Source organism: Linepithema humile, chromosome 5 (assembly GCF_040581485.1).
Source record: "Linepithema humile isolate Giens D197 chromosome 5, Lhum_UNIL_v1.0, whole genome shotgun sequence".
In the NCBI taxonomy this organism is placed as follows: Eukaryota; Metazoa; Arthropoda; class Insecta; order Hymenoptera; family Formicidae; genus Linepithema; species Linepithema humile.
Genome location: NC_090132.1, coordinates 16222813 through 16236521, shown reverse-complemented (window position 1 = coordinate 16236521; position 13709 = coordinate 16222813). Strand labels below are relative to the sequence as shown.

The 13709-nt window shown below is 32.2% G+C and overlaps 2 protein-coding genes and 1 non-coding gene across 11 annotated transcripts in view; 2 read left to right on the top strand and 1 right to left on the bottom strand.

Moving 5' to 3' along the window:
* The window catches only part of LOC105669417 (xaa-Pro aminopeptidase ApepP), a 31399-nt gene extending 27301 nt beyond the window's left edge, over positions 1-4098 (top strand). For all 3 annotated transcript variants that reach the window (XM_067355893.1, XM_012362370.2, XM_012362371.2), the window contains 9 exons: positions 706-823; positions 1358-1736; positions 2065-2185; positions 2301-2664; positions 2829-3062; positions 3160-3317; positions 3438-3533; positions 3614-3845; positions 3918-4098. In XM_067355893.1, the coding sequence (XP_067211994.1) occupies positions 706-823; positions 1358-1736; positions 2065-2185; positions 2301-2664; positions 2829-3062; positions 3160-3317; positions 3438-3533; positions 3614-3845; positions 3918-3937 (1722 nt within the window). In that variant the 3' untranslated portion in view covers positions 3938-4098. The remainder of the gene's footprint in view (positions 1-705; positions 824-1357; positions 1737-2064; positions 2186-2300; positions 2665-2828; positions 3063-3159; positions 3318-3437; positions 3534-3613; positions 3846-3917) is intronic.
* Positions 227-442, top strand: LOC137000292 (small nucleolar RNA U3). The gene has a single exon (XR_010890584.1). It is a non-coding gene; the product is annotated as a small nucleolar RNA U3 (small nucleolar RNA).
* On the bottom strand, positions 4060-12425 carry LOC105669390 (protein NDUFAF4 homolog). Of its 7 annotated transcripts, none has more exons than XM_067355920.1 (6): positions 12285-12415; positions 9146-9283; positions 4943-5099; positions 4719-4810; positions 4345-4555; positions 4060-4255 (listed from the first exon to the last, which is right to left on the bottom strand). In XM_067355920.1, the coding sequence occupies exons 2-6, from the start codon at positions 9173-9175 to the stop codon at positions 4110-4112; spliced, it is 636 nt and encodes a 211-aa protein (XP_067212021.1). In that variant the 5' UTR covers positions 9176-9283; positions 12285-12415; the 3' UTR covers positions 4060-4109. The 7 variants fall into 7 exon arrangements, with proteins under 7 accessions (XP_067212021.1, XP_067212024.1, XP_067212023.1 ...); XM_067355923.1 differs by having other exon boundaries at positions 9164-9283; XM_067355922.1 differs by lacking the exon at positions 9146-9283 and adding an exon at positions 11740-11808 and having other exon boundaries at positions 12285-12412.
* Between the last annotated feature and the right edge of the window lie 1284 nt (positions 12426-13709).

The following is a 13709-nucleotide window of genomic DNA, read 5'->3' as shown; positions in this document are numbered from 1 at the left end:
GCGCTAAAAGCGTTATTCTATCTTTCTTCGACGTATAATGAGCAAGAAAGATAGACTAATACTTTCAGCGTGTGAGCGTCCAAAGCGAACGCAGGCTAAATACTATATGCATTCTCTGACATTTAACTACAGTGGATGCCGCTAGATGGCTACGAACGAAAAAGTTTTCTCGTAGTTAAAATTTCACCACTCTGCTATATATAGGGTCTGTTGGAGTAGGAAAATTAAGATCATACTTCACAGGATCAGTTCTGTAGGAGTCGATCTCATTCTCCCTCCCTAACATGGGAGTTGATGTAACCTCGATGAGGAGCTATAGCCCTCTTCTCTGAGCGTGAGAACGACACGAGTTCTTGACTTGTTTCGAGAACTCTGTCATCGATGATCGTTCTTCCTTCGTACAAAGTACGAAGGGGATGGGAAGTAGGGCTTTCTGAGCGGTTACTTTTTATAAATTTAATAAAAAAAAAAGTTTCTTAGGAAATATTTAATATTGGAGAAATATTTTTATAAGTCTCTAACATTATACACGAATATTGAAAAACTTCTTGACTTATCTGTGTGTAATTACTTAAACAAAAATTCGTAGCTCACACACACATCGTTAACAAATAAGTCAAATAAAAATATGTAAGCTTTTCATGACAAATTTGTGAATATTTAGTGTTAGAAAATCTTTAACATTAATATTTCCATTAATTTTAGGTACCATCGATAACAGAATGGTTAATACACGAATTCCAAAACCGGACAGAAGTACGTATTGGTGGTAATCCGAAATTAATATCTGCAGATACGTGGCAGACATGGGAGGATGAATTGGGTAATTAAACAATTCTCTAATGAAACATCGAATATTTTTTTGGTACATTTTATTCAGTTAACATGCATTTGTGCCACGCTGATTTTATATGATTCTCTTCCAATCATATTATTTAAATTTATATATATTTATATTATATATATTTTTCAAGTATGTCACGTAAGATATAATTATAAAAATAATTAAGGAAGAGGTATAACACATGAAATGCGTTATATAATAAAAAGTATAATGAATAAGAAATACGAAATATTATATTTTATTTTGAACGATTTCAGCATAGGCTTATCAATAATTCACGTGGCACAGAATGTATAAAAAATATGTGTGTGTGCATTTACTCTTTTCTTTATTATTTAAAAAATATAGTTTATATTGTTAAAAATTTATAATACATTTATTATTATGCGTTAATTAATTATAAATATTTTTGTTTCCTTCTTTTCGACTTCCGAAATAAATTCCATCAATAATGATCATGTAATGAGGCTAAATTGCCCTTCTTTCGCGACTAACGATTTTATTTATGTTCAGCAAATACATTCGTAAGATTGGTCGCAGTCCATAACGACCTAGTGGACTTGATCTGGCAGGTGGACCGGCCTGAATACAATTCGCACGCGGCGTATCCGCTGACAGATGAATATTCCGGCAAACCGTGGCAGGAAAAAGTTCAAAGTATCCGGGTGGAAATGGAATTCTCGTCGGCTGACGCGCTCGTCATCACCGCTCTGGACGAGATAGCATGGCTCTTCAACATCCGCGGCTACGATCTACCGCACACACCTGTTTTAAGAGCCTACGCGATAGTCACTCAAGGATCTCTGCATCTCTACGCGCCGCGACACAAGATCTTGCGATCTGTTGACATACACTTAAAAACCGATTCTTGTTTTCACGCGAACTGCGTCAAGTGAGTGATAAATAAATTTCAAAAATATTATATTTTTATTTAATATAAAACTCTTGACGAACGAGATAAGGATTAAATAAATATTCGACAGATTTTTAACTTCTACAACTTATTTTATTTTAAATTTTTTTAAATAAAAAAGCTTTTGTTTTTATTTTAAAATAATGTTACGAAATCGGAATTTCTCAGTTATAAATCTCTAAATTTAAAGAATTCTAAATTTTAGAAATTGATGATGCCATAATAATTTGTAATAAGAGCAAATAGAAATTTGTAATGACCGATGATCATTCCAAGTTTGTATAATGATTGATTATTATTGTTGTAGACTGCATAATTACACGGCCATTTGGTATGATTTGAAGACAATGTCTCAAGCCTGGAACAGAGTGTGGCTTCCGTCGTTTTACAGTTATACATTCGGTGCATCCAAAGAAATATACAATTCCGTAAGTAACTGCAAAGATTATACACAATAAGAAATAAATTGAATTAAATAAACGTTGAAAACAAATATGTAAATGAATATATTTAAACATATAAATGCAAAAATTTTTCTCACAGATTCCGCTAGAGAAAAGATTACCTAAGCCTTCGCCTGTAATCGATCTACGAGCAGAAAAAAACAAAGTTGAGGTGGCGGGTATGAGAAAATCTCATCTAAGAGACGCAGTGGCTATGTGCGATTTCCTGGCTTATATGGAAGAGCAGTACGAATTGGACTCTGAAGGGTGGGACGAGATGCAAGTGGCGAGGCTAGCGAATGAATTCCGTTACGAGCAAAACGGCAATAGAGGCATCGCCTTTCCAACGATCGCCGGATATGGGCCGCATGGAGCTATACCGCATTACGAGCCAATGAATTTGACCAATGTTAAAATCGGGACCACATCCACGCTAGTAGTGGATTCCGGAGGACAATACTTGGGTACAAAAGTCCTTTTATTCCGTCTTCCCGATGAATAGTGAAGCAAATTAAATGAAACAAGAATAAAATTTTGATTTGAGGCTTGTTTTAAAAAGATTTAAATTTCTCGTTACTTTCAATTCTTTGCTGATCAAGTAATCAAGACAAAAAATATTATTTGACAGATGGTACCACCGACGTGACCAGAACGCTTCATTTCGGAGTGCCGACCGATGAACAGAAAAATGCCTACACAAGAGTGCTGATCGGTTCGATCGAACTATCATCTTTGATCTTCCCCAGTGATGTAATGACAGATCAATTGGATGCCGTTGCACGGAGACCGTTGTGGAGCATCAATTACGATTACATGCACGGGACTAGTCACGGAATCGGTCACTTCTCTTCAGTTCACGAATGTTCGTAATCAACTGTTTCTCCCGTAAAATAGTTGTTTTATGAAAATATGGAATACATGTGATGAAAGTCATTCTAGTGGAACAATACGCGTTGCAGCGCCTATCCACATAGCATATGACGGCAGAAATTCGGCAGGACGGTCTATCAAGTTGAAGCCAGGATTCTTCCTATCGAACGAACCGGGATACTACAAAGAAGGTGATTTTGGAGTTCGTTTGGAAAACATACTTGAAGTAATTCCAGCTGACAAATCAGTATGTTTCTGTATATATTCTTATATCAATCGTATATATATATATATATTTATTTGTATAAATTGTATAAATATATTTGTAATTTTTTAATTACTAATTGTTAAATGTTAATTGTTTTAGATTCGTAATGCACGGAAGTTTCTCAAATTCAGGGATGTCACTTTAGTTCCTTACGAACCGAAACTTATTGATATCGATATGCTGACTCCGTTACACGTAAGTCGTATGTTCGTTATTCTAGAATTACTGAACTTGACATTATTATAATAATTTATATCAACATGTCTGTTACGCAGCGACGTTGGTTAAATAATTACAACAAACGTATACGGAAAGAAGTCGGCACAGAATTGAAAAAGAGATTAAAAATGAAAGCATTTTACTGGATGATGCTGAAAACTGCGAGCATTCCAGAGACAAATTCAGGTAGCAAGGACTTTTTTCCTTATTATTCTCACTCAACACCATCTGCTATCAGGCAATTCCACGTCTTAGTTGTGATCATCGCAGTTTATCATGTCATAGCAAGTAAGCGATATATCGAAAGATCTGTACTTATATTTGTTCATTGATACTGGAATGATGTAGTTTTTATTTCAGATTTTACGAGAATGAACTGAACTGGGGAAGCATGTCGATTGCGTTACTCGAATATCTTAAAATACGTCGCATAACTTTTTTTACTATAAAATATACATCATTTCCAAATGTCAATATAGGTATAATTACAATTAACAAGAAAAACATAGAAATAAACTTTAATAAATTATTTTTCTATATACATGTTATATATTATTTTTCCTTTAAAAGATCTGTCCTTTTTTTATTCTCTAGTGCTTTGTCAAACAATTCTTGCATATTATCTTCTACTATTCCTATTTGCTCTGAAGTATTTTGTGTGATGTTTACATAAAGTTTATAATGTTTCAATATATTATCTAAAAAAATTAAATATATATAAAATAATGTTAATAAGTTAATATTAAATATTAATTTTACTAAAGAAATAAATAAAATTTCTACACACCTACTACTTCCTTATCCAGTTTATATTGGGCAGCTATGTATTCACTACTATATGTTGCAGGATCGCGTTTATGTCCCGAAAGAAATGTAAAAACTTGTTTCAATGAGCACTTTCCAAGAGGGATTGTAGACTCATGAAAGTAATCAAATTCCTCTGAAGTATGTCTGCTCTGAGGCAAAAGCTTTGATTCCTTCGCTGATGTAATTATTTCCTAAACAATAATATACATCTGTAAGATGCTCCATAAAAGTTAAAGCATAGATTATTTTATTTTAATATTATATAAAATTTAAACAAAACAGATATATAATTCAAATATACTTTAGTATATTAATATTAAATCTAAGAAAATAAATTTAAAATACAGTGTGTACTTGTGAATCCGTTGAAGTTACAAAAACATCTTTTAATCGTTGATCCAGTTGCATATCCTTTCGATAATGATTTTCCAAAAAGCTTGGATTTGCTAAACAGAAAAAGATTACATAAGAAAACCGAAAGATGTACTGAAATCTACTAGTACTACTAAAGTTTATATTATATTATTTTGAAATTATTATAACTCTAATCGAACAATTAATTGTGATAAATCGCTTACCTTCATGCGATAGTTTTTTTAGTTTTTCCGTAGATGCGTATTGAGGCGCAGGTACTGGCTTTTCTCGAGAAATAATTTTTTCCGCACGATTTGCAATATTAAATGTGCGAATAGGTCGCGTCAACATTGAATAAATTTTCCCCATCATCGAAGTACTCTGTTGGAAAACAAATCATTCGATATCATGATAATAATGAATTACATGACAAATCATGACATAAAGTATTGTTAATTTTAACTACAATATACTTATCACAATCAAAAAACTCGACACGTAATTAATAAAACATGTTCAGGCAACAATTTTGGAACATTATATACCTTAAAACCATATTTTTGTAATGCGTACAGGTTAGAGATCACACAATACGAAGATACACCTTATAGAAGTGTATAGCAAAAAGGACACGAGAGAATTAGACAGAATAAAACACACATAGATTGGCCGCGTTCAGCAGACTCAACAGTTGTAGATTTTCCGCTGAATCGACTGTTAATTAGTTGGTTCTGAAAGTAAGAACCAATCACGTTCGATTGCTACTAAGCGGTTTGTTCTGCTGAACGCGCCCATTGTGACTGACGAAGAGAGCGAATATAAGTTCGTGCTTAAGACGATCTTGAATATAAGAACGGACTATGAATACCGGCCATAGGAATAAGCAGACAGAGCATAAAATCTTACTTTAGGCGAGGGGAGTGAAGTCAGTTCCGCGGTGCAGGGAATAGCAGTCACGTGATACTTTGGTGCCACATTGGCATTAGTTGTAGCCATTGAAATATATACCATACTGGAAAGCGCACAGGCTACGCCCTTCATTCGATAAAACGGTCAGACAAGGCAGTGACTCGGTACCGGATTTCTCTTTCTATCTCGTCTACTCTCGACTAATAGTAAGGCACTAGATATGTAGGTATTCTCATCCGCCATTTTGGTTCCTACTAGATGGAGAATTATAGCGTATATAGTATAGTATAGCGTACATGTGTAACACGTCAATTATTAAAAATGATTCAGGACTTTTTTCGACTCATTTTTTGGCAAGGAATAACGCTATGTACTTAGTGGGCAGTCTTTAAGTGTCACCCTGTATACGCTATAATTCTCCATCTAATAGGAACCAAAATGGCGGATGAGAATACCTACATATCTAGTGCCTTACTAATAGTAGCTGTGAACACGTGACCGAGACTGTTGGTTAGATAGAAAGATCCGAGTCCGAACAGCTATCTCCATCTGACCGGTCGAGAACAAAGGCGTGCTCGTTCCAGTATGGTATATATTTCAATAGGTTTGTTCGCGTCGCATGCTCCTATATACCAAGATCTATAGAGAGAAGGTTACCTCAGGCAAACCGGTTATAGACGAGGGACGATGAAGTAAGGGGGGAGCTAGAAACAGCTTGATGGCGAAGGGCGACGAAGTAAGGGGGGAGCTAGAAACAGCTTGTAGGCGAGGGGCGACGAAGGAAGGGAAAAGCATGATGATCTCATCGACAAACAATAGCTGTCTCTCTCTTTCAAAGTTCTTCCTTTTCTAACTGTTTCTAACTCTGTCACTCGCTTGCATTTATTCTCCAAAAAACTTATGTACGCATTAAATTTTATAATACTGCCAAAAAAAATCGCAAGCACATAGGTAATAAGAGGAAAGCTGAAGATAATCAAAGAAGAGTCGCCAATAAATATAAAAAAATTATTAATTAATTTAACGCAATTAACAGATTAATACAACATATATGTATTTTTATTATTATAGATACTTATAAAAATTTTATTATTATACTTGTATACTTATTATATTTATTATACTTAATTTTTATTATAGATACTTATAAAATTTTATAATCACAATGTTGCCGCATATTTAATGATCCCTAATATATACCCCATCTCATATTTGTTTTAAAGAATTATTTTAAGATTTCAACAGAAACATTTTATTAGCAAATATTTGAAAATTGTTAACACTTTGTAAATTTTATCATATAAATATTCACATTTGCAATGTTGAAACATATATTACAATTTCATTATTTAAGTTTGTATCATAATAAATTTGTGTATGATGCTGTTTATATTACCCTAGAATTGTACTTACATTTATGAATTTCAGTTATAATTTCTTGACAATTTTTGAGGTTTTCACAATTAAATATAAAAAATAAATTTCTTTATAGTATTTCTTTTGTAAATAATGCATATAAACAGTAAATATTATTTTAAAAATAATTTTTAAATATGTACTATTTTTTCTTTTATTTTACTACTTTACAAATGATGTTTTTTGTGTATATCCCCAAATTATATTTTATTTTCATTGATATTACAGTCTAAATACGAGTACAAAGCAATTTGTATTACAAATGCATCTGTTGCAGCGATATTTAACATTATAAATGTTAAATATCTAGCGCTATAATTTGCAATATATGTAATTTATAGCGCCTTTCTAATTTACTTTTCAATTATTATTACGCAATTTCCAGTGCTATCAATATTTTACAAAATAAAAGTATTTTTTCGATAAAAACTCAAAGCATTTCTATATTAAAGGAGCGAGAGAGAAAACACTAAAGCGTGCGAGAGAGACAGCTACTGTTTGCCGCTCGCGCCGCTCAGCATTTTTCTCTCTTGCCGTTCGTCCTTCTTTGCGCGTGAGGTAACCTTCTCTCTATAGATCTTATGTTTTACCTCTTTTTCTAATGGGTACTTACCTCCATAAGCGCATGCGTGTAATTTTTATCTCAGCCAATAGGAAAACACATGAATGATTAAATTAAAAGTTTTAATCATATTGGGATACCATTCGACAATGATATTATGAATAATCATGTCATGACACAAGACATATTTGATAATCACAGAGTGCAATTATGCAAATATGTAATTGATTTATACATTAACGTTAGATTATTTCATGAATCAAAACAAATGTCAGAAAAAGATCAATATTTACGAAATAAGTTTAATAAATTAATATTATTTAAAAACTTGTAATAAAAAAAATATGATTATTATTATTATTGTTATTATTTCATAACCTATAAAGAATTTTAAAAAATATTATTTTAATAGTATTTTAATATTGTTTTTAATTTAAAAAAATATTATTATTACTTTATATTTGTCTAATAAATAAAAATAAATTAAATTATTTTAATTTTGTAATAATATATATGTATACAATAACACATTAGATGTACCTATATATATATAAATAAATATTTTACACATGATTGTAAATATTTTTACAAATTTTTCTCATAATAAATATGAAGTGTTATTTTTAACGTATGAAAGGTATTTGAAAAACTCGCCACCTACCATGCATGCGCACAATAATCAAAGTACCAATTTTCGTGTTCTTCTGTCTCTCTTTTTTGGGACACGTTCCACTCATGGACATAGGAATATAGGGACGGAGTGTAACGTCGCGAGGGGAAAACCACTAAAGGAAGGGGACGAGGTAAACTGTGCACATTTTTGATTGGCTACTATTTGACGCAAGTGCAGTTGGTCATTATTCGACGCAAAAATATTATGCAATTTGGGCAGATATAATGAGCATTTGAAGTTATATCAAGAAAAAACATTAATTAAAATTGTTATTTTAAATATATTTTGTGAATATAAAAAATGGTGCAGTGTTTTGTACAGTCTTGTAAAAATAGATCCGACTATCAAAATTGAAAGTAATAGCGGAAATAATGTAAAAATAACATTTCACAGGTATTGAAATTATTTATTCATATTAAAGTTAATATTATATGTTTAAAGTAATATTATATATTTTATTTTAAGAGTATAAGTTGTTAAAAATATTGTTTTTTTTTCTTAGTTTTCCCAAAGATCTTAAAACTCGTACATTGTGATTAGATATTTTGGAAATAAGTTCATCATCTATCCCAAGTACAGCTCGTATTTGCTCTGTCCACTTTGAAGAAAAATTCTTTGACAGAACATGTTTGATAACTCGACTTAGACGAAATGCATTACCTAGTGTGTAATAACAACAGCATACGTATAACGATAACCAATCAGATTCAGACACAGTATCATGGCAGACCCCCCCGCATTTTGGCTTCATTCCCCTCGTCTATCAACCAAGTTTACGCTCCGTCCCTATATTCCTATGTCCATGGTTCCACTTACGGAAAAGATGCTATGTTAGCAATATAGGAGTATTATATGTATGGGTCTCACATGTGCATACGCACGTACAGATATACACATTCACACGCATTGTCGCCATTTTGTTGTAGGGTGTCATGGCCGAAACCGGAAATTCTGCCGGCCTCAGCTCTTTTGACGAAGTTAGCGATCTAGTACTAGTATAGACATCTGTGGGAATATGTAAACAATATGTTCTTACTGCTGATTTTAACATATTCTGGGCAGGTTTATAGAATATTCTTTATAAACAAGGATATTCTCTTAGAACATATATATTGGAAGGGGCATAGCTGACTTGTCGTTGTCTTCAACATCTATCTATCCTTGTCTGTACATTTTATTGCAATACGCATGCGTCGATTATGTTGATGTGTGTGATGACAAACTAGACAAGCTTATCTATGACAAGCCTTCCAATATAATCAAGTCTAAAGAAATAATCATAAAAAATAATCATACAAAACTAATACTATTTAAACATCAATGAAGTTTTTAAATATTTTTTTTATTATTTATTATAATAATTTTTATTGTACTAGTTACTATATATACAAGATATAATTAAAATAAGATAACAAACTTTAGAGGAGCGAGAATATTACATAATAATAAATATTACTTTTTTATTTTTCATTAATAATATATATTTTATATCAGTAACAGTAGGTTTGACGGACATATGTTGATGTCAAATTTTTTTTCATGTTTGGTCTCGCTCCTCAAAGTTTGTTATCTTATTTTAGTTTATCCTGTACATTCTGTATATAATTATTGTTCATTACAGTATTTGTTTTTGGTTATGTGCATCATTATTTTTATTTTATTTTGCAAGACTATTATTACATATTACTACATATTATTATATATAATTTATAATATATTGCAATTATATTATAATATAACTTAAAGAATAAATTGTTATAATCAAATTTTCAAATACCTTCCACCTATTTTAAATCTTTCTACTTTCAACTTAAGCGGTTATTCATTCGCGCAAGCGCATTGACCGATTTCGTACAGACAAGAATAGATAGATGTAGGGGACACTTTTGTTATGTATATTTAGATAGACTATGCCCCTTCCAGTATATATGTTCTAAGGATATTCTACAGACATATATAAATGATTTCTTCAAAAATATTTTTATAAAAATATATTTGATGCAACATAGGTTGCGTTCCGAAATTCACTGCCAGTACTGAAAATCTACAATATACGTGATGTAAACTATAAATTTTCAGTACTGGCAGTGAATTTCGGAACACAGCCATAGAATATTCACACAATATTGTGTGTTATCTGGGAAAATTTAAAATTGCATACTTTTTCTTAAAGACAACTATACGTTTTCTTTTCACCAATTGATTTGTCTCATTATTTTGTGCATAAAAGTATTACGGTAAGATTATTGAAAACTAATATGCAGCAGTTTTTTTAGCATGGAGTAGTTTTTCTAAATAATGACAGTTTTGTGTGATTAAATTTATTTTAGTTTTATATTGCCATATGTTAAAATGTAATTAATTTTCATTTACCTATACGTTTTAATTCTGTAATACTAGTGATATTACAGTTATTGTGTGCATTTTGACATATGTCAAATATAAGATCTATTCTTTATAGCTGAACTGGCTGCATTAGTTCAGAGTTTATCTTTTTTCCTCCACGTTGGAAAAAAAAAGATAAACTTTGAACTAATGCAGCCAGTTCAGCTATAAAGAATAGATCTTATATTTGACATATGTCAAAATGCACACAATAACTGTAATATCACTAGTATTACAGAATTAAAACGTATAGGTAAATGAAAATTAATTACATTTTAACATATGGCAATATAAAACTAAAATAAATTTAATCACACAAAACTGTCATTATTTAGAAAAACTACTCCATGCTAAAAAAACTGCTGCATATTAGTTTTCAATAATCTTACCGTAATACTTTTATGCACAAAATAATGAGACAAATCAATTGGTGAAAAGAAAACGTATAGTTGTCTTTAAGAAAAAGTATGCAATTTTAAATTTTCCCAGATAACACACAATATTGTGTGAATATTCTATGGCTGTGCTAATAACTAGTGCAGCCAGTTCAGCTATACAGAACAAACCTATAGGCTTAGTTTACACCAATTGTTTAATACGCGTACCAAGTACTAAATCTGCTTCTTTGATTGGTTTAGATTTCACACTAAACGATTTATACCTATCGGAAAAGCAGATTTAGTACGCGTATTAAACAATCGGTGTAAACTAAGTCATAGATACATCAAATTATGAACTGTCAATTACATTTTCCCATTCTAAGACGACGTTGCTGTTTTTTGAATATCATCATCTAGGGTCATAATGCACGAATATTAAGAGATGAAGCACGCATGTCTGGTACCTGTCCGGCCTAACATCCGGTCTGACAAGCGCGTATAACATGTGAGAAGGTATTCCTATGCTGTGCGTACAACGTGTTTCGGCGTGGATTTAGAACAATAAGCAGTAAGTTTATTGACTGTTAGTACTTTTATAACGTGGTTATCACTGGATTAAATCAATTTTATAGAAACCAGATCTTTTCTCAGGTAACACATGATTGTTTCATATACATCTCCTATACAGTTACTTACAAAATTGAACATGTACCTAGGCTGGTGATAAAAATTGGTTTATATCCATGGAAAAATGGATACCATGTACTATGTAAAGAATATTCACTGAATATTTAACTAAATTATTTTTAGTATTCTAAATATTTATGCAAATACATTGATATAAAAAAAGGTTTAATTAACTTTACCAATATTAAATGTTAAACAAAAGTTTTTATTGTTTTAATTTTTTAATCCAATAATATGTTTTAAAAATAAAAATTGATATTTTTAAGAAAATAATTACATCTGTAAAATTGCACACATTCTTACAATAAAATATATAACTCTAAGCATGCTATGGTTCCTCTTTTAATGTTTCTATAAAAAGTCGTTTTACGTTTCATATTATTTTCGAAAAAATTTTCGAAGATAGACTAAAAAAGCCAGAAGTCTTGCTCGACTTTTTAAAACAAAAAATTATTTGTTATAAGAGAGTACTTTTAAGGTTACGTTAAAATTAGGTTAAAGAATCTATTATTCTGAGCAACCATTTTTACTAAATTTTTTAAATCTAAACTTACCTTTGGATTAATTGAATCTTTGTATTAATTATAATTGCGGCTTAAATTGTACAGACTAATCAAAATTAACTGCGTAACTGTTGCACGTGATCGAAAGCGGATTGTTCGCACACATACGTGTGACGTAAGCGGTTCTCGCTTGTGTGCAGTGATGCAAGATCAAGCATCCTGCATCAAGCACCACATGAGGGGAAGAGCCCCCACCATGGCGGCACCACACAAGCGAGCATCGCTGACGTCACGCGTCCGTGTGCGCTCGGGCGAGCGTATGAGTAAGGCACTAGATATGTAGGTATTCTCATCCGCCATTTTGGTTCCTACTAGATGGAGAATTATAGCGTATATAGTATAGTATAGTGTACATGTATAACACGTCAATTATTAAAAATGATTCAGGACTTTTTTCGACTCATTTTTTGGCAAGGAATAACGCTATGTACTTAGTGGGCAGTCTTTAAGTGTCACCCTGTATACGCTATAATTCTCCATCTAATAGGAAAATGGCGGATGAGAATACCTACATATCTAGTGCCTTAGTATGAGTCGTACGCTATTGGAACGGCGAGCGCACACGGACGCGTGACGTCAGCGATGCTCGCTTGTGTGGTGCCGCCATGGTGGGGGCTCTTCCCCTCATGTGGTGCTTGATGCAGGATGCTCGATCTTGCATCACTGCTTATGTGCATACTTCCCCTACCACAGTGCCCTGGTGCTGGCCGGCTCGAGTTTGCATCACTGATCCAATGCTGCCAGAAACGAGCGGCGGCATCACACTAATACAACCGAGAACCGATGACGTCACCCTATCCGTGTGAGCTCGACCCGGTCGACCAATGGAAGAGAACGCCGTCTCTCTTCCACCGAGCCGACGCAACAGACGATAAATGCTAAGAAGTAAGTGTTTCTAAGGCATGTGGCTGGAATATGAAAAATCCCGTGTTCGAGATTTGCTTCTCGCAACTTTCTTTTCTTTTTTCCGCATTTGTTTCTAACAGTGTAAATTATCAAATAATCTTTTTTTTGCTTAAAAAATAATAGTTTATATTTATTAATAATATTCGCATATGTTAAAACTAACAATTTTTGAAATAATTCAGATTTGCTATTGTCAATAGAAAAATGAAGTTATTTTGCAATATTGCAACAAAGTGTAAATTTAACATATACTATGTTCTTGCCATTCGCCTTATTCGTTTAGCCATGCTTGCTTTGGCATTTATGTCTATCGACTCGAAAGATTTTACATACCTGTAAAACTTTTAATTATTTCCCAACTTACAATTAGTCACTCGCGTCCTGATATTTTTTCTCCCGTTCAATAATTTTCTATTCGTACATTCGGAGAATCCAAATAGTGAGATCAATAATGTACTTAATTTTCGTACACTCTAGTATCTCTAATCTGAGATCGGTGTACATTTTAAC